At 44.4% G+C, this 22,503-nt stretch overlaps 1 protein-coding gene across 3 annotated transcripts; it reads right to left on the bottom strand.

The window, feature by feature from the left end:
* CSRNP2 (cysteine and serine rich nuclear protein 2) lies at positions 357 to 16,268 on the bottom strand. 3 transcript variants are annotated; one of them, XM_018047762.1, is made up of 6 exons: positions 16,019 to 16,268; positions 15,196 to 15,368; positions 10,367 to 10,604; positions 8,831 to 9,090; positions 5,557 to 5,853; positions 357 to 3,840 (listed from the first exon to the last, which is right to left on the bottom strand). In XM_018047762.1, exons 2-6 carry the CDS (start codon positions 15,217 to 15,219, stop codon positions 2,917 to 2,919), a joined length of 1,743 nt encoding a protein of 580 aa, XP_017903251.1. In that variant the 5' UTR covers positions 15,220 to 15,368; positions 16,019 to 16,268; the 3' UTR covers positions 357 to 2,916. The 3 variants fall into 3 exon arrangements, with proteins under 3 accessions (XP_017903251.1, XP_017903250.1, XP_017903252.1); XM_018047761.1 differs by lacking the exon at positions 16,019 to 16,268 and having other exon boundaries at positions 15,196 to 15,990; XM_018047763.1 differs by lacking the exon at positions 15,196 to 15,368 and having other exon boundaries at positions 364 to 3,840.

Below are 22,503 nucleotides of genomic sequence, written 5' to 3'. Positions count from 1 at the left end.
TCTTGCTGGATTTTAAGACAGCAGACAGGAATACACACACACACACACATATATATATACACACACACATATAAAGCCATGGAATTGAAAAGTGGGCCCCAAGAGTAGGGACTGAGTCAGAAAAGCTCCAACAGGGCAGATCAAGACTTGCTCCAGCTGAAGAGGCGCCTAAGGGCACATGATGCAAGTGAAGCTCTTGATGCTCCATAGAATGTTCTATTTTCCCATTGTAAAACATCCCTATTGTTAACATTAATCCTTAACTGACCTAATTGGTTTTATATATAGTACTAGAGAAGCATCTTTTCTCTAACAAGTAACTGAATTGTGGTCTGCCAAGATAAGAAAACACCATTCTTTTGAATATTTCTTTAATATTACATTTAAATATTTTCTTTAAATACAGCATTATCACAATGTAAAGGACCTAAAAGCAAAAAAAAAATTAAATTTTTTTTTTTTCAGAGAACCAGACAAGCTTTGGATTCACATTGAAAATACTACCTGTGTACAGTATGTGAGAAAAGAAATTGGAAAATATTAAGAGTTGTAATGAGTGATTTATCTGGATTTCTTTTATCCCACCTAGTCTAAGCAGCACTGAAGCTCTGCTTTTGTGGTCAGCAGCCTAGCCTTTCTAGCAACCATGCACTGTAATTCTGTCTGTCCAGCTCAGGTAGCACCAGAAACGAGATGGACTAGGTTGCATAAAAGGCCCTTTGCTTAACAAGATTGTTAATGTTAATATTCAGCATTTAAAAGGTTGGGACAGGTGAGTCAGAACTGTAGTTAATGAAGGGAGGGATTTATTATCTTGGGGGTTGGCAATGAGTTTAATTAGTTTGAGCTTCTTGGTCTGATCCCAAATGTCTTATTAAACAGGTGAATCCACTTCCTAGCTTAGGCTGGCGCCCTCCGAAGGAGGGAAGATACAGCACTCACCCTCCCCTTCTGACACAAACTTCTAGAAAGATTCATCTCCAGAGTCAAATTCCCAGCTAAAGTTCAACCTTCTGTCTGAGGGGACCAGTCTAAGGTGACAGAGTGTAGCTCAGTTGAGGATAGCACCTATTTCACAGGTGCTTAGGACTCTGACTCCGTTTTGTGAGCCTAGAGGAGAGAGAAGGGCCTATGGCTTATTAATTCACCTCCAAATGTAAAACCAGCAAAAACAGGAATGAATAGGAGAGGCAAAATAAGTTAAAAGGATGTATCCATGTTGAATATAAGGCCTTTCAGGCTCAGTTTAGGTTTGATAGGTGAAATGCTACTGTGATATACATACATAAAGGTTGCTTTCAGACACTGGGGCCTTAAGATCCCACAAGAAAAGGCTTTATAAGCAAAATAGTAGGAACAGTTACCTCCACCAAAAAAAAAAAAAAAAAAAGGTTTATACTTTGTCTTTTCCTGGTCAAAAAACCATACCAGTAATGAAGCATAGTGTGAAGGATGCTAAAGTGTTTTGCTCCCTAATGCCTCCCTTTTCAAACAGAAGCAAAGAGCCATTAAAAAAAAAAAAAAAAAAAAAGAATTAAAACAGAGGCAGTGATAACTTTGCTAGTGAAAAGAATTCAGTGTTCAGTGGAGCACATCTTGGAACATAAACTGGACATGAAAGAACAGGAACCATGTCCCCCCTAATAAAGGTACGAACAGAATCTGAGTTCCACTCTACAGACCTCAAAAGTTAGTTAGAACTTGACTTCTTAGAACCTGGGAGCTGCAGGAAGCATTTAGGAACTGGTGTGGCTTACAATCTTTATATATCAAGATGGAGGGAGCCAATAAGCATTTGCAGTTCTTGGGAACAGTATGTAAATGTAAGAACTCTAACCCTGTATATCCAAGAGGGACCAGGAGGGTAGACCCAAAAAAAGGGAAAAAACACAAAAGGTGACACAAAAACACTAGCTGGTGAACTTGCCACATCCTACACTCCTTTAAAGCTTAATTTTTTGGGGGGAGGGGTAGGGAACAGGGCGGGGTTAGGGTGAAAAGGCAAGCACAGCACAAAGAAAGTCATCTTTCCAGACAGCAGCCTGTTCCTGCTGCCTCCTCTGGACACAGGTTAATGCTCCATATAGGCCTCCCATGGGATGTGTGAGCCCCAGATTAAAGCTGCCTGATGGAGCTGCGGTTACACACATAGGGAAGACTGGCTCTTGATGCCACATCCCCAGCCAATCTAGCTCTTTCCCTTCAAAGGAAAAAGGACAAAGCGGGGGCAGGGGGAAAGACAAGTTTAACTCTAGTACCTAAAAACGTGTGAAAGAAACACTTCAAGTTAAGACCAGGAATCCCCAGTGTGGGGAACAGGTCAGAGAACAAAAATGTCAAATATTAACTTATTTACCAAATAAGGGGGGTCAGGGAAGGCAGGTTCAATTCTTATAGATCTTAGAGGTTTTATACAGAAGCAGAGACACTTTCACCCCCTCCTTTCTAGCCTCAACCAGCTGACGATTTCAACTGTATTACCACAATACACCAAAGTAGGGTATCAGAGTAACTGCTGAGGAAGGTGAGCTTAACCCTGCCTGGAGCTCAGAAGAGAGGAAGGGGCTTTGTCATGCTGTTTAAATTGTCGTGTTCTGGTCCCTACGTGAATAGCTGCTTGAATTACCCAGCTCCTCCTGTGAGATCCTAGTTCTTTGTTCCGAAGGCCCAGAAAGCTCAGGATGCAGCCTCCTCTGCCCCAAGACTATCCCCTGATCAAGCTGGGGCTGGTCTCCTTGGTTCTGTTGGCCCTTTAAAAAATACTTGTACAAACAATCCTTTCCCACCCTTTCCCCAGTGACCCCAATAAAATAACATAGGAGCAGCAGCTGCTTCTACAGTTTTGTTTTTGAAATGGTGTTAGATAAAATAAGGGAATAAATAGAGAATGGGTGGGAGGCAGTCTCCGCCCATGCGTCACACTGCCAGAGGGAGCTCCAGGGCAGGCTCCTCCGGGGGCCTGTCCGCACTCTGCGGCGGGGTCTTCTCCACTGCACAGCCCTCTTCCCTGTCCGTGCACATGGGGAGGCTTGAGGGGGACCAGGAGGGGCGACAGTCTTCACTCCCAGGCTCCTTGGGGTTACAATCTTCGGGCACGAGTGCTTCTAGAGTGGCTGCTTTCCCCACCTCTGATTTACAGAGGGCAGCTGGGTCTGTGGGGCCACAAGCCACCAGTGAGGTAACAGGGAGAGAGAAGACATTCAGATCCTTTTCCTTGGGGAAGGAGGGTGGGCCTTCTTCCGTCCCAGGCTCTCCTTTCACCCCCAGGACTGGCCTCTGCTCCACTTGGTAGTAGACCAGGGGGCCACTGTTCAAATAGGATGGGCTGTTCACGGCAGAGGCGGTCGGGTGGTCCGAGTTCTCGGCAAAACACAGCACGGAGGAGCCCGGGGGCAGCTGAGCCTGGATGAGAATGGGGGCAGTGAGGCCCGGGCACAGCTCTTCCGGGACAGCTAGGGGCTCCTCCAGGATGCACACGCCCAGGCTCTCGATGCCCGAGTCCAGGCTGGCACTGGAGCCGCTAGAGTCCTCCTCCGCCTTGAGCCGCTCCAGTTCCTCTGCGCTCTGCAGGTGCATCACTGCCGTCTCGTTCTCGGCAATGAACTCCTGGAAGTCCTGTGTTTCTGCACCCTGTGCTGCTGCCAGGCTGCAGCTGGTGGTGGGAGAGGGCTCCTCATCTGGGGCTGGCGGGCGGCTCACCTGCCGCTTGCTCTCCAGCTCCAGCTTCATGATGGTGTGGAGGTAATGAGTCCGGACCCGGATTGGATTGAATTCAATGCGCCCAGCCATGTTGCCACAGCCATCCCGGGAGCAGCCACATGGAAAGGACATGCGATCCACCTGAGGAGAAGACAAGGTGGTTGAGGCCAGATGAGATAGGAGACGTTAGCTGGCGGACACAGGGTGTCAAGAGTTTGAGGTCTTCTTAGAAGAGAAACAGCGGATTCAAAACATAACTTCTTGGGGGAGAATAAATACATGTATACAATGGATACATGTATATGTATGGCTGAGTTTCTTAGCTGTTAACCTGAAACTATCACAACACTACTAATTGGCTATACCCCAATACAAAATAGAAAGTTTAAAAACCTTAAAAAAAAAAAATAGCCTGCCCTGTGAGCTACCACACCACCTGCCTTTTAATTCCAGCTCAGCCACTAATTAGTAAGTGTGACCTCAAGGAAAGTCATCTCTCTCCTAGGGCTTTGTTTCTTCTGAACAAAAAAATAGACAAAGAGCATGTCAAAGAGCCCTTCCAGTTACAAGTCCAGAGAGAACACTCTGAAAGCTGACAATTCTCAGAGAAAATGAAATGCAGGGACCCCTGAGACTCTTCCATAACTTACCTACTTTATTAAGAAAACCAAAGGCCAGGGCCCAAGCCTGTTCTTTGACGACAGGGATGGAAAAGGACGTAGAAGACCTATCCAGTCTAAGGCAATACACTCCTGGGAAACTAGGCAAAAGTGAGTGCCTCTGTTTGCTAAGATGCTAGAGTGATGGTTCAAACAAAATAATGGCCAGTTTTCCCTCCTTGCTTCATTTTCCCCTGATGGTTGGCCAGCTGGGTTTGCAAGCAGTCATCAAGACAATCAGCTTACACAACAGGGATATCTGGGAAAGACATGCTTTCTACCTCCTCCTCTCCCCTTTGAATTCTCCAGATGAAAAAACCCCAGACATACCAAAAATAAAAATGCAAACAGACAATAAATATGGACAAATACACAATGTCTTCCTATGCTATCAACTTCTAGAACTCTCCATTCCACTTTTTGGGAAAAGTCCATTTCTTAGAACTCTCCTCCGCCCTGTGTGTAACAGACCAATTCGTTATGGCACTTAGTCTGAAAAGCATTATCTGGTCAGACCTGTTATAGTTATCTGATACAACCTGAAAATAAGAAAAGGTTAGGATAAATTCTACCCCAAGGACTCAGGACTGATAGCCTCAGTATACAGGTTCCAGATAAATATTCTTTGCCATTTTCCAGTTGAGATTTGTCTTCCAAACCGTCTCTTGTCAGAAGCTCTCTGGGAAACGATGCTATCTTTCAGGATGCTGGGGATTTCAGCCCAAATCTGATCCTGAGTTACAGATTCTGAGGACTATTCTGATTTTTACAAAACTGGACTAGAGGTACCACGAGGAAGTATTTGTAGGATAAAATCTAAAGCCTACCTCAGTTCTTTGCTTCTGTTTACAAGGAATCAGTCAGTATTTAGGGACAGCTACTAAATGTGAAACTTACTAACCCAGTTCCTCCAGGTGCTGACAACTGCTTCTTATCATCTCTGAGGTGAGAGACACAGGAAAAAAAAAAAAATTATCCCTATCTCCACAGCCTAAGAATCCTGCCATACCTGTTTTCTTTGTAGGTGGAGGAGGGCTGCAGAATGAGGAGTGCCACCTCCTACACAGGGACCCCCCACATTCACTGGCACCCACACCAGACCACACCCCTGACTCGGGGGTGCCAGGGGTCACAGGTCACCTGTGGTCAGGTGACCACACTATGGTCACTATGCCACCACAGGTCAGGGAGGACTGACCTGGCATTTAATCCCAGCCTGGCTGCAGGCACATGCTTCTGGATCACAATACAGTCGACAGTCACAGCCACACTCTTCCCGCGACAGGCGGATGGCTCGAAGTTCTTGCTTCTCTTCAGCATCGATGCGGTGGACCCCAGAAGCCCGCAACAGGGCGCGTCGCCGCTTGGTGGGCAGAGGCTGCAGGAAGAAGTAATCATCCACCTCCACATTTTCCACATCGATGTCTTCATCTGAAACATCGTCCAGCGTCAGGCCGTCGGCCTCCACTGACTCCACTGTTCCGTTCTTGGTCAGCTGCCAAGAGACAGGAAGGAAAGTCAGGTGCCAGAGCAGGACCAGCAGGAGCCTCCTCACCGGGCGCAACCAGAGCAGGTCAGGCCAAGCGAACCTGCTGCCACGACGCAGGCGTCCAGGCAGCCTGTCCCGCACACACGTGGCTCCTGAGCACGGTAAAGGGGGCTAGTGCAACCGACAAAGTGAACTGTAACCTTTCTCTCATTTTAATTAAGTATAATAGCCACTAGCATGGCAAGTGCCTACCATGCTGGACACGGTCAGTCCAGAGAAGAATCTAGAGCAGGAGGGCAGGAACACTATGCAGCACCACCACCAGCCCGTCAGCACAAGGGGCACCACCTTTCCGGCTCAGAGTTCTCCAGATCTGCCTCACCCTCCCCCCGAGACGGTAATTTTCCCCCACAGTTACACCCTCCATTTCCAGCCCTGTGCCCCTCAGCTACCTGCCATCTAATACATGGACGAAGAGAAGGCCTTCAATAGATGGATAATCCTTGGCTGTAAACAGCCTTGCAAAACACCTGTTAGTTTGCACTCCGAAGGACCCAAAACCACAATTCAGGGAAGAAGAGTACATTAAGGTGTAGTACAAGGCTACCTATCATGTCTTTGTCAATGAACCTAAATCCTCACAGCCTGAGTAATAATCTGAGCATACACAGAAGAGCTTCATTTTTGGGGAGGAGAACAAAGTGAGCAAGTTATCAATGGCTATCACGAAAGCCCTCACTTCCCATGGCCTAAAAGAAATATATTCTTTTTCCTTTTTTTTTTTTTCGGCCATGCTGCATGGATTCAGGAATCTTAGTTCCTGGACCAGGGATTGAACCTGGGCCCTCAGCAGTGAAAGTGCTGAGGTATTAACCAGTGGACCACCAGGGAATTCCCTCTTTCTCCCTTCTAATCCTTTTTATTTGGTTTCAAAGGAAAGCTGCATGTGAGGTAGGGTGGCAAATATAATACTGCGTGTACTCTCTGCAGGAAGGAATCTGGGTTCTCTGGCTAAGAAGGACAAAGAGGCAGGAAGGGCGATCTGAGTGGAAGGACAGGCTGAAGACAATTTGTGGCTGAATGAGTTCTGAAAACCCACTCGAGAGTTCAGGTAGAGAAAATGAGGCCTCACGATCCCCAGGGCTCTGGAAGCTGCTGGCAGGATGAAAGCCAAGCTACTGGTGGGTTTGGCTCATTTCATCAGCCAGTCAGAAGAATGCTGGTAAAGGAATAACTCCTGGGAGCGATGTGATGCAACAGACCCAGCTAATAAGCTACAAACCTGTTCTGTTTGTTTGTTTGTGGGAGGTGAGAAGAGGAATGAGAGAAATAAAGTGGTGCTTCTGGGGAACCCCACATCTATTATTTCTGTTGCAGGCAGGCCAACTACGAGGGGCCTTCCTGCAGACCTGAGCATTGCTCCTGCCCATTTCACCAGGGCTGGCTTCCTCCGAAGCACCTCCCTCCCCTCCTTGATATCCTATCAAAGGAAAGAGATTAGAAGTGCAATAGAAAGAAACCATGTAGACAGACAGGAGAATTTAATATAGCCTAATAGAAGAACACTTCAAATCAGTGAGAAAGATTCTAGTCATTAAATGGTATTGGGATAACTGTCTATTCTTTTGGGAAAAAAAAATAAGTTAGATTCCCAATTCATACTATTTGTTAAGAATGAATTCCATATGGCTAAAAGGCCAAAGAAAGTAATAAAAATATTAGAAAAATTATAGGTACTAATACTGATGCAAAGCATCAGTGTTTTTGTTTTTCTTGATGGAAGTCCAAAGGGAAAACAAATATTAGATGGCATATGGAAGATGCAAAATGTATTATTTTTGAGAACAACTGCCTCTTCTATAAAGTGCTAAAGATAGGAAAGATTTCTAAGAAAACAGTAAACTGGTCCAAAGTAAGGGTGTTCTCTTGACACAGAAGGAAAGGGAAGAAAGCCTTCATGGCAAATGATGACAAGTTTATTTGCTCAGCTGTTGCTATAGCAGCAGGAAGGTGACAGGTCAGTGATGGAATTTCTCAGACCGAAGACAGGGAAGCCTGAATGGCACTGTAGTTAGAAAAACAGGTGTAAGGTTTGAGGCGTGGACTGCGGGCAGCAGACACAGAGCTCTCAAAGGGACAGAGCACTGAGATTAGTTCATATACAACCTCTGTCACTGGTTCTCCAACCTTCCTGCACTGTGTGTCTCATCAGGATTTCACCCATGACCCTGGAAATAAAGCAGCCACCTGTTTTAACATGGGTCTGCATGCTTTGAGCCCACAAGAAACTCAGCCAGGCCTGAAGCAGTGTTCTCCAAGCTTGTAACTAGGAACTCTGGGGGCAATATTTTGCAGACTGGTGGAAACCACAGCTGAGTGCCAGGTGGTGCAAAGAGCAAATGTGGAGCTATTAAAGAGAAATCTGAGGTGGGCCATCCAGCCCTGCTCTCCTGAGCAGCAGCAGACTGCAGACCAAGTACTACACAAATCAAAATAACTATTTGGAAAGGCTATTGTTTATACCTGAAAACCTATCATCTAGAAGCAAGGGGAGGTACAGAATTGGCAGCATTCTTTCAAAGGATCCAAAAGATCCAACACCTGTTCTGTACATCAAGCCAATGGACAATCATTTGATGAGAAATGGAAACACTGTGCTTCCTAAGGGTCCAGGGGTGGCAGACCTGAATGTCTTCAGGCAGTCACTCAAATTTTAAACAGTGATAGATGGGGGAAGGGTAGGGAATTCTAGGGAGTCTCTGCTAGACTCTCTACCACAGACAATAGTGTCTCAGACTGAGATTTGATTCCAAATCTGAGACTCTTCATTAGAAAGATGTGGCGTCTCTACATACCAAAGGCAACAGTCCAAAACCAAACCAAACCAAACAAACAAACAAAAAAGAAAAACACAATAGACCTAGATGGTTTTCTGCTTTTTCTTGACACAGGGGAAGTATCAGACCCCAGACCCCTTAGGCACCTTCATCTTCTTGGCATGGAGTTTCTCCTCCTTCAAGTGTTCACGAAGAATCTCCCGATGGTTCACCTCCTGCTCCTGAGCAAACTCACAGAGTGTGTAGCTGCGTACAGAGTTATGGCGCTGGGCCATGCCCAGAGAGCTGCCGCCCTGGCTGGGCACACTGGTAAAACCCTGGCGCCGAGCAAAGTAGTACACAGTCACCTGGTCAAATCGCACACTTTTCCTCCGCAGCTGCTTCTGCCGCTTCAAGATGGATGTGGCTGAGAAGGGAGCACAGAAAGTTTTATTAACCCAGAGAGGGCCTGTTGGAGGACCTCATTCTTTCTCATCCATCTAGGCTCTCAACTGTTCTCCAAAGGTGCTCCTTGTACCTTGAGACCTTCCAAATCTTCAAACCTTAAATGCACAGTTGGAAAGGACCTTGACCATCACCAGGTCCATACCACTGCCTCCTGGCTGACTTCTGCCAAACAGATGACCACAAAATCTATTTTTAGAGATCAGTTAGGAAGAGAAATGTAGGTAATCTTTTCGGGATTTAACAATCTACACAACTTCACTGTCCAATACAGCAGCTGCTAGTCACATGTGACAATGTACTTAAAATGAAATAAAAACTTAAAATTCAGGTCCTCAGTTACACTAATCACATTTTAAGCACTCAATAGCCACATATGGCTAATGCCTACCATACTGGACAATACAGATACAGAACACTCTATCATAGCAGAAAATTCTTTTGGACCACATCTTTTTGTTTTGGCCATACCACACAGGTTGTGCAGCCTACACGGGTTGTAGGTCAGTTTCCTGACCAGGGATTGAGTCTAGGTCACAGCAGTCAAAGTGCCACATCCTAACCACTAGGGAACCAGCAGGGAACTCTCCCTGGACAGTGCTTATCTATAGCAGTAGATGGCAAACTTCTTCTGTAAAGGTCCAGGTAGTAAATATTTTAGGTTTTGCAGGCCACAAGGCCTCTTGCAACTACTCACCTCTGCTGTTGTAGCATGAAAGCCACCGTAGACACTGGGTATTGTGGCTGTGTTCCAATAAAACTTTATTTATGAAAATGGACAGTGGGCCAGATTTAGCCCACAGGTAATCCCTGATTTATAGAATCAGAAGTTCCTTCCAAGAAACTAACTGAGCTACAAGAATTAAGAAGCGTTGAGATGCCCCAGTTGCCTTATCAGGCAGTTAACATTTACTTCTTGCTAGAGCTACAATTTTATGTAACTATATGGGATTCTAGTGGGAAAGGGTAAACTCCTGGACTCTTCCTTCTTCAGTTTAATTCGACCCATTCTGGGGACCCAAAAATCACAGCCCAAGTAAAATCAGCTAGAATAAATCCCACTTAAGTCTATGATATTAGAGCAATGAGGTCCTCCAAAGAGCACGACTGAGCCAAGAGTGGGAGAGATTACAACTAAGGACAAATCCCCAAGCTGGACAGAAGCTGTCATGAGAGCTGCAAAAGGCTCCACTGCTTGGGGGACAGGGCTGCAGACTGGCAGGGAGCGGCTCACTCACGTGTGAAGCTGGCAGACGTAGGAGGATTGAGGCTGTCGCAGCTGTCGGCACTGTCACTGCTGGAGATCTCATCATCAGAGTTGGAAACTGACGAGCCCACATCCACATCATCAAACTTTCTCTTGAGACCCGAGCCCGTGAATGCATCCATTGGTTTCAAAGGGGTTTCCTTGGGGGAGCCCACCACGTCGGCCCCAAAGCCCCTGCTCACCAGCAGGTAGCCAGGTGCATTAGGATTCTGCCCAGGGGAGAAGAGGAATCAGCACTCCAGTCCTGAGACAGACCACCCCCAGGCCTATACACACAGCTCTCCAAGTGCAGAAAGCAGACCCCGGAGTCACTAGCACAGACATCTGCTCTCTTGAGACAAGGTCATATCTTTACTTATTCCAGTCAGCACCCTCCTTCTGTTTCTCCCTAGCCCCTCCAGCCTCAATCACTCTTCGAATAATGAGATGAGTAACAGCAGCACCTTTCCCAGTGGAGTGAAGGCCTTTGGTTCCAAGCCAGCTGGGCTCAAGGCTTCATTAGCCCTGGGATAACAGTAGTGCTCTTCTGCTTGCCCAGGAGAGCTCTCCACAGGGCCCGCAGGAGGGACTGGGGATCAAAGGCAGAATTAGGCTATGCCTCAATCTATACTAGATCCAATTATTTTTCTGGAAATATAGCCTGGTATTTCCCAAAGTGTACCCACTAAATAAACTAGTTCCACAGATATTAATTAATAGAGGCCTAGGGTGTGTGTGGGGGGCAGGGGGCACGTGTCAGTGTGCCTCAGTTTCCTCCTACAAGTGAATTTTTATAGTATCTGAAAATTGGAGACAGGGGTAGGGTGGGGGGCTTCCCTGGTGCCCCCAAGTAAAGAATTTCAGACGGTAAAGAATTCGCTTGTAATGCCCAGGTTCAGTCCCTGGGTTGGAAAGATCCTCTGTAGAAGGGAATGGCAACCCACTCCAGTACTCTTGCCGGGAGAATTCCATGGACATAGAAGCCCCTGGTGGGCTACAGTCCATCACAACTGAGCGACTAACACACACCCCACCCCCCAACACACACGATATTAATATATTAATAGCTTTTACATGGAAATAAGACTGCTGTGTCAAAGTACTTAAGGAAAGTGCTTTTACAAAGACCTTTTAGAGACTTTTAATATGTTAAAGAACCTGGTGAAGGGTAAGAAGAAACAGAAGGCAGGGCTTCCGCACATCTGTAATCCTTTGTTTCTAGAGTATCTTACAGGGCAAAGGATTCGGAACACACTTTGGGAGACACTGCTGTAGGCTTTCAATTTCAAAGTACACAGGGAAATGCTTTACTCAGATCTTCACAAATGTAAAGTGTCTCACCAGGCTCCTGAAAAGGACAAATTAGATTCTAAAGAATGGACTGAAGGGGGGTTGGGGTGGTATGGGGGGAAGGAATGGACTGAATTTAGAAACTGCACTGGCTTCAAAACCCAGACTCTTTCCCAATTGCCTACTGCTCCATAAACCAGGGCTCGGTTGACCTACCATCATCCCCTCTGCAAGAAGACTTTCCTTCACAATCCTTGCCCTCTATAAAGAAACTGGCAAGGGCATGACAAACAGCAAAGAAGTGACGATTTACTCTGGTTACATTATTATGGCAGGCAGTGTTTTCAACGTGCTGCCACACAACCAAGGAGTCTGGGATAGTCCATTTCCCAGGGACAGATCTTTCTCCTCCATCTTTGGACCTGAGTTCCCGAGGATAAGAATCTGCTCCACAGAAACGCTGTCAGAGCCGGGGCCACATATGATGATGCGAAAGCTCCCTGCTCTGCCTCAGTAATGCCAGAATCTCCCCAGACTATGATCTCACTAGTTGCTAATTATGCAGCAGGAATAACAACACTGCCCAGAAAGCCAGGGCGGCATGACTGCAGAGCAGCTCCCCAGAATATACTGTGGTGTCAAGAGGTGCCTGCTACAGTGCTGATTTTCTAGACTGTGTTTTGGAAGCAATTTGCCGGCTCTTGGTTCAGCTCCACAGTCAACCAGACCTAATAAGTACTTTAGGTATTTCTTAATTTACCTAGCCAGATCTCATAAAAATTCAAGTCACAAGATGCACCTAAGAAACCTGTCCTCATAGGTCTCAGACCAGCACATTCCTGAAATAAACTGGCCTGAAAGAAAAAAAAATCAAGTACTAGATACAAATTGTAATTAAATTTAAAAATGAGCCCAAAGTATCAATTTTGTTCTTCAGGTTACCCATTTTAGGAGATCCCATTCTTAGGACATGATCTTGGGTCACGACATTCCTAGGACATGGGTAAGAATGGAGAGAGCCATGGACTTTTATTTAAGGTTAAGATTTCAGCTGGGCTTGAAGATGCCTATTAACTAACAAATCTCATTTCATTCTATTATTGGAGGAGGTGAGACCCTTGCTATGGAGTACTTATGTCTGGAGGAATAAAAAAAAGAAAAACAATGTCGACCACTGAACTCAACATTTCCTCCCCACCAAAAAATCTTATTGACCATATAAAAATGCTGACCTGAGTTCAAAATCCTTCTTAGAAAGGACTGAAGTCCAGCTTCAGTTTTAACTGAGAATCAGTTAATACTGCCACTAGGAACGTGCCTTGTTCCTAAGCCTGAAGGTGTTCATCAGTTCAGTCGCTCAGTCGTGTGCAACTCTTTGCAGCCCCATGGACTGCAGCACACCAGGCCTCCCTGTCCATCACCAACTCCCGGAGTTTACTCAAATTCATGTCCATTGAGTAATAGATTTGTTTTTAAATGAAGTTTTTAAAACAAGTCTTATTTACTTATTTATATTTTTTTGGCAGCATCCTGTGCCATGTGGGATCTTAGTTCCCCAACCAGGGATTGAACCAATGCCCCCTGCGTTGGAAGGCAGAGTCTTAGCCACCAGACCACCAGGTAAGCAAATGTGCACTCCTGTCCTCTGTTCTGGTGTCCCTTTGCTTCCAAGAGTGTGGGTTCCTTCTGAATGTTCCTCCTTAAGCCCTGCATGTGATTGAGTCTGGTCCAAGATGGTGCTTTAATATAATCCTCCACTGTCTTAACCCAGCTGCCCCCAGGGTATCTTTTCCCTTCAGGTCACTTTTTGTGCACTCTGGGCGGCCAGGATTACTGGCTGCTTTCTCTATTCTTTTTTTTTTCTACGTCTTCCTCACTCCCATTTCTGGAAAAGAGGTTTCTGGGCAATGATAGGAGGACGCTAGTAAGAAAGAAGAAAAAAAGATGCAAAACCTGGGAGAAAAATATTTTCCTTAAAATGTCTGAGAATCATCTGAATGGGTAAGTAATGTAATGTAATATAAAGTAATATATATAAGTAATGTGCACACTGACTGAGCTCTTTTCACCCTATCCAGGATGTTAGCATCACTTTTTCTGCCATTAACTCATTCTTATCAAAAAGAAAAAAAAAAATCCAAAAATTCTGTCCTAAGAACCAGTATAACTTAAGATTCCAACCCAGCTTTCCTTGTCCAGCTCTCTGGAGTGAACTTGACTTGTGAGATAAAGATGTCCACTGGGCACCAAGAAACCTCCCACCCACTTCCACTGTGGCCTGAAGAAATCCTTTTCTGAAATAGCAATAACAACAATGGGTTCCACTTTTCAATTTATCAATTCCACTTCCTTTCCAACCACAGTTAGAAATCAGTCATCCCCACCTCTCTCAACTATTTATTCTTTGGCAGAGGATCAATGCCTATGTTCAAGAAAAACACTTATAACTTATACTCCAAGCATTTAACCCATACCGAAATAATCAAGATGAGACTGAAAACGCAGGTCATAACTGACAGTTAACTGTCAAAATGACCAACTCAAAGAATAAATGCTTTTGGAGAAAATAACGCAAACCTCTATAGAAGCTTTTGTGCCATTAAAATGAAAGGTCAGCTGACACTTTCTAGCTGCATGCCTTACTGCCTTTTCTTAAGTATTTCTGCTAGTTGAACGTTTCCCAAAGGTATACAAAATGATTCAGATCCACAGTATATAGAAGAGATTAGGCTAGCACCAAATAAAACAGATTTACAGCATATATGTATTTTAGTACTAAGCTTAAGCCTTTTCAGGCCTGTGAGGATTCCAATAACCGCCCTCAAACCCCAAAACCCAGCATATGTGAGACTAGCAAGAAAGGAACTGCCCCTCCCCTGATTCTGTGGATGCAGAATGTATTGACAGAGTTTAGGTAATGAAATCTCTCTCCTAGATGAGTCCAAAATAAGACGAGGTACCTCTCACATCCCACTTCTACTCGACTGGAACCCAACCTTCTGCTAAAGGTCAAGGGCCGAAAATCTCTAGTAAGATGTCAGCACTACCATGTATAGCTGGATTAGAGGAAGGAAAGCTTGCTGCTAAGTGTTAGGATCAACCTAAATAAGATGGCCAGTCCTGTTTCTCTTTTTACAAAAGATTGTGAGCTGCTCCTCAAATACTATGAATTTTGTGGCTCCATGTGTCCTTGTGATAACCAGGATCATGAACTAACAAGGTGCTCAAGTGAAAACATTTTGTTAAAACTAGGAATTTCAAGGAAGTTTTTCCCCTCCAACCTTCCCTCTGGTTTCATCCCTTCACTGACACAAGGTGAGGCTCTGGCTTTCCAAGTCTAAACTCCCATCCTGTGAAGGGCACGAGATCTTTGTGGGAGACCTGGAAGGTGGTGCTGCAGGACCCATGAACTCTCAAGGATCTCCAGTCGTTTATAACCCTGGCTCACATCGACACCCTCCTGGCTCTGGACATTTGCAAATTGGAAAGTCGGTGAAAGAAAAGGAAAATCTGAATTAACGATGGATTTACCTTGAACTGAAAACTGCAAGACATGGGGACACTGTGTCTCTCGGGGATAACTTCTAACGTTTCATACTTAAGAACCGTGTGTGTGTCACATTGCCACTCTAGCTCCCTTTAAAAAGATGAATCAAGACCGCGGCACTAAAAGGAATGGATGGCAGTCGGCTGCGTGTTTGGGCCTGTGAAAAAAGAGCCAACTAGCAACTAGGGCAACTGATGCTTTCGTTTTCCCACACAACGCCACACAAAAAAATGGGAGACCTCAGGAACCTGGGTTGAAAGGACATGTCCAGTCACCAGTTCCCCTTCATGGACACCCCCGCTGAACCCTTCAGCGCTGGGTACCTTTTCACTCTGACTCCTGCTAATCTTCCTGCTCACTCCAAGCGTCTGCAGCCCCTACCCAGCTCCCCATCCTTTCCTGCCTGCTACCCACAAATTCCCAACCACTCCTCCCACATTTTCCTCTATTTCCCCCCTCCCCTTCCTTCACTTCCCTCCATCCTACATCATCTCCACTCCATTCCGAACTCAACCCGCAATCCGAATTCCTGCCGGCTTCTAAGCCGCTCGTCGGTCTCCCTTAAGCTGCCCCCGCCGTCCGGGCCCGCGTCCTCCGTGCCCCCGGCTCCCACGCCTCTCCCGACTCTTTCCCTTCCCGGCGGCGCTCTAGCTCCCCGCCCCCCGACCGCTGCCGTCCGTGCCTCCCTCATTTCTGACCCCTCCATCCGCGCGGCTCTGGGTTGACCACTCCTCCACAGTCGCCCGGGGGCCGATCCCGAGAAAGGACGAGGAGGCACCCTCCGCCCCCCACCCCTAGGCCCATTACCGGCTCCGCCGCAGCTGCCTCCTCCAGTGATGGTATCTGCCGCCCCCGCTGCCGCCGCCCTAGCCCAAGTGGAAGGAGGGAGGAGAAAGCGAGTCCCGGGGCCGCACAGACGGTCTGGGAGTTCCCAGGGCGGCAGGGCGGGGAGGGACGATGGGTGGGCAGGTCGGCCGGCAGGCGGCAGAGGGCGGGCGGCTCCGACAACTCGGGCGCCCCCCGGCAGCAGCCGCCCAGAACCGCCCCGGCTCCGGCTAACAATAGGCTCCGGCCGCAGCGCTCTGGCCTTTATAGGCGCCGGCACGTCCGGACCGAGCCCCGGGGCAGGCTGGGAAATGGAGTCTACGTGATAGCCCTACGCCCAGCGGCATGCCGGGAGTTGGAGGCGGCTACCTGCGCAGAGCCGAAACTCGCCGGCAGACTCAGAAGGCTGTGATTCCGCTGCAGCCTGGGAAAGCGAGTTTGACGTCGCTGCAGCCTTTTGAAGAGGATGAGGGGAGACCCTTAGCTCCAGATCTTCGATGACTAAACAGATTCTCTTCTAAAACTCCCCTTTTCCTTTCATCAGGCCCACACTTCCAGGTCTAAGGAACGTAATCCCCCTTATCCTCGCTCAGGGGATCTAAGTCTTAAGCAGCGCGACGTGCTGCAGCCTGCCCAGAGTATAAAGAAAATAGAAGCAATGCAGAGTAATCTTCGGTGTGTATTGATGGATTGTTTTCTTTCCAGATTTTCTGACGTGATTTCTGATCTTCACAATTTTGCAACTCATTTTTAAAACCGAGAACTAAGACTCAGAAATCGGAATGTTGTACGTCGTTTGCCAAGGACACCCAGTCTTGGTCTTGTCTCGCTCAGAATGGAAAAACAGGTCTCTCCTTTGACCTACAAGGCCCTGTAAGATATAGGTGAATCCTCTGGCCTGAACAACCACCATCCTGTACGTCAGCTTGTCTCTTACATTTCCCCTCCCTTTCTGTTTTAACTGCCCTGGCCCATTAGATTCATTGCAACAGGACAATCATGGAACACTTTCACCAGCTAGACCTATACTTACTTCTTCACTTAATACTTGCTCAAACGTCGCCTCATCAGAGACACTTCCTTAACTGTATTTCTAAAATGGGGCTTCCCCTAAGTATCTATCCCCTTGCCCTACATTTCTTAAGCATTTACTATTTGACGTATATTTATCCTTCAGTCTTTTATCAATTGAGTGAATTCTATGAGAGTAAGAAGTTGTTTTGTTTACTGTATCCTCAGCACCAAGTACAAAACATGGTATTTGGCATTTAGGAGCTTTTTATTTATCAAATGGATGGATGGCAGGATTTAAACTCTGGTTAGGCTGGTTCCAAAGCATGGTGCACTTACATTGCCACCAAGAACTATGAGCCAGATCTACCGGGTACCAAGCCATCTCAGTTTTAGAACTGAGAGGTTAAGTGACTTGGAAAAATGCCAAGAATTCCAGTTCTCTCCCCTAGGTGATATAAGAGACTCAGAGAGACCAAGATACAATACTGCAAAATGAAAAAAAGCAGATCACAAAAAAGCAGTCCTTAGAGTACTGATCATCCACCTATCTGCTAAAGTTAGGCATGATATAACATGTAACCAAGAGCATGAAATCTGGAGCCAGATGGCCTGACTACAAGCCCCAGCTCCTCTTACTAATGGTGTGACCCTTGGCAAGGTAACTAACTTCCCTGTGCCTTGGCCTCCTCATCTGCAAAATGGGGATAAAAGTATGTATCTCATAGGATTTTGTGGAGGTTAAATAGTGGTATAAACTATTGACAACACAGTGTGATATAAATGTTCATATGATTCTGTTTTTCCTGGACACACAGGAATCAAAAAGGAAGAGAAGACCCCAGAATGTTCAGAGTCAGTGGGATGAGTAACAAAAAACAGCCCGAAGGCCATGTTGGGTAGGCTAAAAGTGTTTCATATACCAACACATCTAGAATCTGAGTAGTCAGTCAGGGAAATTTATCAGAGTACCATCAGCCTCAACACCCAAGCTTTCTTGGTTAATGACACCAAATTAGAAGACAGCCAAAGCAAAGTTAGCACATCCTTTGAGAGAATCCAGTTTGCCAGTAAGCTGTAGATCAGTCAAAAAGATCATCTGGATTGTTAGAACAAACATCACAACCACTTCTCACAGAGCCACTTGTTCACCGTACTTCATTGTCTTGATAGAATCACTAGGTAAGTTATTACAGTGGTGCCAGTTCACTCATAATAATTGTGATTCTGCTTACAGCCCAAGCAGGACCAGTGGGGGTCAAAAGACTAGGAGTGCAGTAGAGTAGAAGTTATAAGGACAAGTAAAAGAGAAACGCTAACATTAATATGTAAATTATAGCAATGGACATGACATCTAACTCTAAATGTGACTGTTTTGTTCCAGACCATGCATAATTCATGACTGGGTGGGTTTTAGGGGCAAAAAACTCAAGTAGGAAGGAAAGACAGATAATCAAGAACAACAAAGACAAAAGCCAAAGGTCACATTTTATATCCTGGTCAGTGTTTATACATCTGTCTTTTGATTATATCTACACGTAGAGGTGATCTTGCCTTCAATAGTATCCTAAATTTATTAAGCAAGGGAATAAAACTGCAACAAGATATAACTATTTTATACTTATTATCCTTTGTAATCTCCTTAACAACCCTATGAATTAAGAATTATCTCCTTTTTAAGATGAGAAAGTTGGGGTTTAAGAGATTGTTTTGTCCAAGGTCACATCCAGGAAGAGCCAAGATTTGAGATTTGAACAAGGGTTTCATCTGACACCAAAATATACATTTTATCAACCACTCTTTACCAAACAAAAGATAAAAGAGTACATTCTCCTGGGAGGCTGAAAATGAATAGATCAGAGGATACTATGCGCTGTGATGCTTAGAGAAAAAGAGTTAAGATACAAATCCAAGCCACTGTTATTTGTTTTTCAATAGGGAATCTGTAGATTTAGCCCTGAGGCTGTATGTTACTTTACTAATTTACATTTAATTAGAATCCAGATCTAGAGAGACAGGCAACTTTGTGACTAATTCCACACTAACCAAAAGAGATCAGTAGAGCAAATCTGGGAGAAAGACAGGACCATAGCAGTTGAAAAGCACAAATAAGAAGAAGCTGTATGTTTTATCACGGAAGGTTTCAAAAAACAAGACATTCACAAATTGATCTACATAAGTGTATAATACACACAAAAACCTATTAATAAAGCAAAGTAACAACCATTTTTGAGGAGCTAGAGTACAAGGATGAATTTAGAGAAGTCAAGCTTAATAAACCTAAAAAAGGTGAATGAAAGGCTGAAGCAAAGTTATACAGATGTCTAAGGAAAGATATTAATTAAACCCTTAAATGAAAAATTAGACATTAGAATTCAGAAAGAGGGAATTCACTGGCGATTCAGTGATTTAAAAAAAAAAAAAAGAACTCAAAGAAAACAGCAGTCTGCAGTGATTAAAATGAGGAATGTGTACCTCACCTTACACAAATATATGAAAACATAGATTCATAGAATAGAATAAACCTAGGTTATTACCCATGTCCCCAAAGATTCCACATAATACAAAATAGTACTGTTTGGGTGAGGTACACATTCCTCACTTTAATCACTGCAGATTGCTGTTTACCTCCTGAGGGCTTCCCTGGTGGCTCAGACAGTATAGAATCTGCCCGCAATGCAGGAGACCTGGGTTTGATCCCAAGGTTGGGAAGAGCTAGAGGGCATAAGGCAACCCACTCCACTATTCTTGCCTGGAGAATCCCATGGACAGAGGAGCCTGGCAGGCTACAGTCCATGGGGTTGCAAAGAGTTGGACATGACTGAGCAACTAAGCACAGCATAGCACATAGTAAGTAACACATTAGTATTTTTTAAATACCGTTTACTTATAATTGATATTAATCCAACTGAAAATTGTAATTCATATGCAACTTTTCTTTTTAAGTTGGCTGTGCTGGGTCTTCAGCCCTGCTCTGGCTTTTCTCTGATTGTGGTGAGGGGACGTTACTCTCGTTGCAGTGCACAGGCCTCTCACCGTGGCTTCTCGTGCTATGGAGCGCAAGCTCTCGGGCGAGTGGGCTCAGCAGTGGCGTCTCCCCAGCTCTGGAGCACAGGCTCTCGTTGTGGTGCAAGGGCTTAGCTGCTCCACAGCATGTGGGATCTTCCCAGATCAGGGATCGAACCCACATCTCCTACATTAGTAGGCAGATTCTATACCACTGGGCCACCAGGGAAGCCCATAAACAACTTTTACAAATGCTAGATTTAGTTGCAATTTTCAAATTAATCTGTTGAACAGGCCAGTATTCATAAAGAAAAATATAAAAGAAATCTGGATGTGAAGAGGAAAGATGAGGAAAAAGGGAGGAAGTAGAAATAGATGGGAGTTTAAGGTCAAAGGTAAAATAAAAGGTCATTAAAAGCAGCAAGGAGAAGAAATAAAATATTAATAAAACAGAAAACAAGTACTGATGCCATTAATGTCACATCACATAGAGCATCTTTCTTCTTCATTTAAGTCTTGGAGTTTGTATAATGAAACAAAAATTTAATCACAAAAATGAATATATTTTAGCAGGAAAAACCTTAGCTCACAACTGAGAAAATGTGAGCAGTTTTTAGGAGAAGCAAAAGAATGAGATAGGACTATTTTATATATCAGTAAAAAGATACAGCTAGATGGGAGCATTTGTGCCATTCCCAGTGAGGCTAGAGTTTTCGTAACAGACCAGCAGAAGCCATAACAGATCAAATTGCCATAGAGGAACCATCCGTAGCCAAGAAAGCCGACTAAAAATTCAGAAAAATGATACAAAGGCTCAGTTTGAGCTCTTGGGTCCCCAGTTACCTGGAATTATTAGGTATTGGCCAGAGGAAAAAGCTTCAGTGGAGAAGGAAAAACTCAGTCCTGACTTCAAACATCTGCATCTGAAATTTGTGTTACTTTCAAAACTAAATGCTGAAGCTTCAGCCAATACTTCATGGAAGTTTGAAGATAGCCCAAATCTCTGCAGCAACCCTATACAAAAGACTTTCTCAGAACACTTGGGGATACAAAGGGTTTTCAGAACACTCTTTCATTAGGCCTAAATGAGACATGGTTAGTTCCACTATGCCAAGCCTTCTCCACTTGCCAAGCTTCCCCTTGCTCCTCCAACTCACAGTGGTCAGATCATGCTCTGCCCCTCACAGTGTATCCAGTGCCTGACGGTGCCAGACTTCCAGGAATCACGTCCACCCCATCATGAGGACCTCACTTTCCCAGATCTCTCAGACTCTAGTTGTCTTGTATTTGTCATATTGTAATCTCTTTCCAGACAAAATGACAACCTCCATTTCTGCTCCCTTTAAATGGCTTCTTAAATAAATCATTTATGTGGGCAAACATTCTTATCATTGGGGCATAATATGGGACCTCATTACTTAGTAGTCACATTTTATGTTGTGACTGGTATTCAATCCTTAAGAATTCTGCAATGATCCTTTTACTTTCCAATGTCTCCCTTTTAACTATCAAAGTCTTTATACTATAGATTCTTCTAGATGGAACCTATTATACTTCAAGGGAACAGTGCTGACAATGCTAAGTCAAATAGGATGCTACTACAGTTCTCAGGAGGGTCTAAAATCTAACTCTTCTCCTTATATAGCCTCACTCTAATGGAAATATTAAACCATCTTCTTTATTTTAAATACCAACTATCACATGGTTAAAGAGGTAAAATCCAGCCAACTTTGTTTCTTGGAAGGTATTTTAGAAATAAATGCAAAAAAATATTAGAATATATGCTTAAATGGACTTAGCCTAAATGCCATTCATAGGGAATGACCATTTCTCAAAAGAATGATGTCAAACTATAAATTCTAATATAGAAAGGTGTTCAAGACATGTTAAATACAAAAAAGAAAACTGCAGACCATCAAAACTACATGAGCCCATCTGCATATGTGTGTGTGTTCGTGTGTGTTTGAGAGAGAAACTTTTTGCAATGACTACCTCTATAGAGTGGGACTAGGACATAAGTAGAAAAAGTTATACTTTAATAAAGTTATTATAAGTAGAAAAAGTTACTTCTTTATTGTTGAACTTATCACTTTGTGTATTACTTTCATTATGAAAAAGCTAGTTTAAATTTTTCATTGAATTGAAAAGATCGATAGTGAAGAAATGAAAAATTTTTAAAGGAAACTGAATAATTACAATGTTCTATCACTATACCAATTCTTACCAATTATACAGCACTGGCACTATAAATATTTTTTTGGAGCTAAAGAAAGCCTAAGAGATGTTCTAGTTAATTTGAGGATCTATGATTACAAACATATAAATTCATCTCTATATAAATCTGAGAACTACTCTTAAAAAATCCTCTAACCCCAAGTAAAAATTATCAAGTATAAAATTTATAGTAAATATATTAATAGAATTCTGTGTATCATTTACAGTAAACAAGA

The sequence above is a fragment of the Capra hircus genome, chromosome 5 (assembly GCF_001704415.2).
Source record: "Capra hircus breed San Clemente chromosome 5, ASM170441v1, whole genome shotgun sequence".
NCBI classification, from domain to species: domain Eukaryota; kingdom Metazoa; phylum Chordata; class Mammalia; order Artiodactyla; family Bovidae; genus Capra; species Capra hircus.
This window is presented reverse-complemented; position numbering and strand designations above follow the sequence as displayed.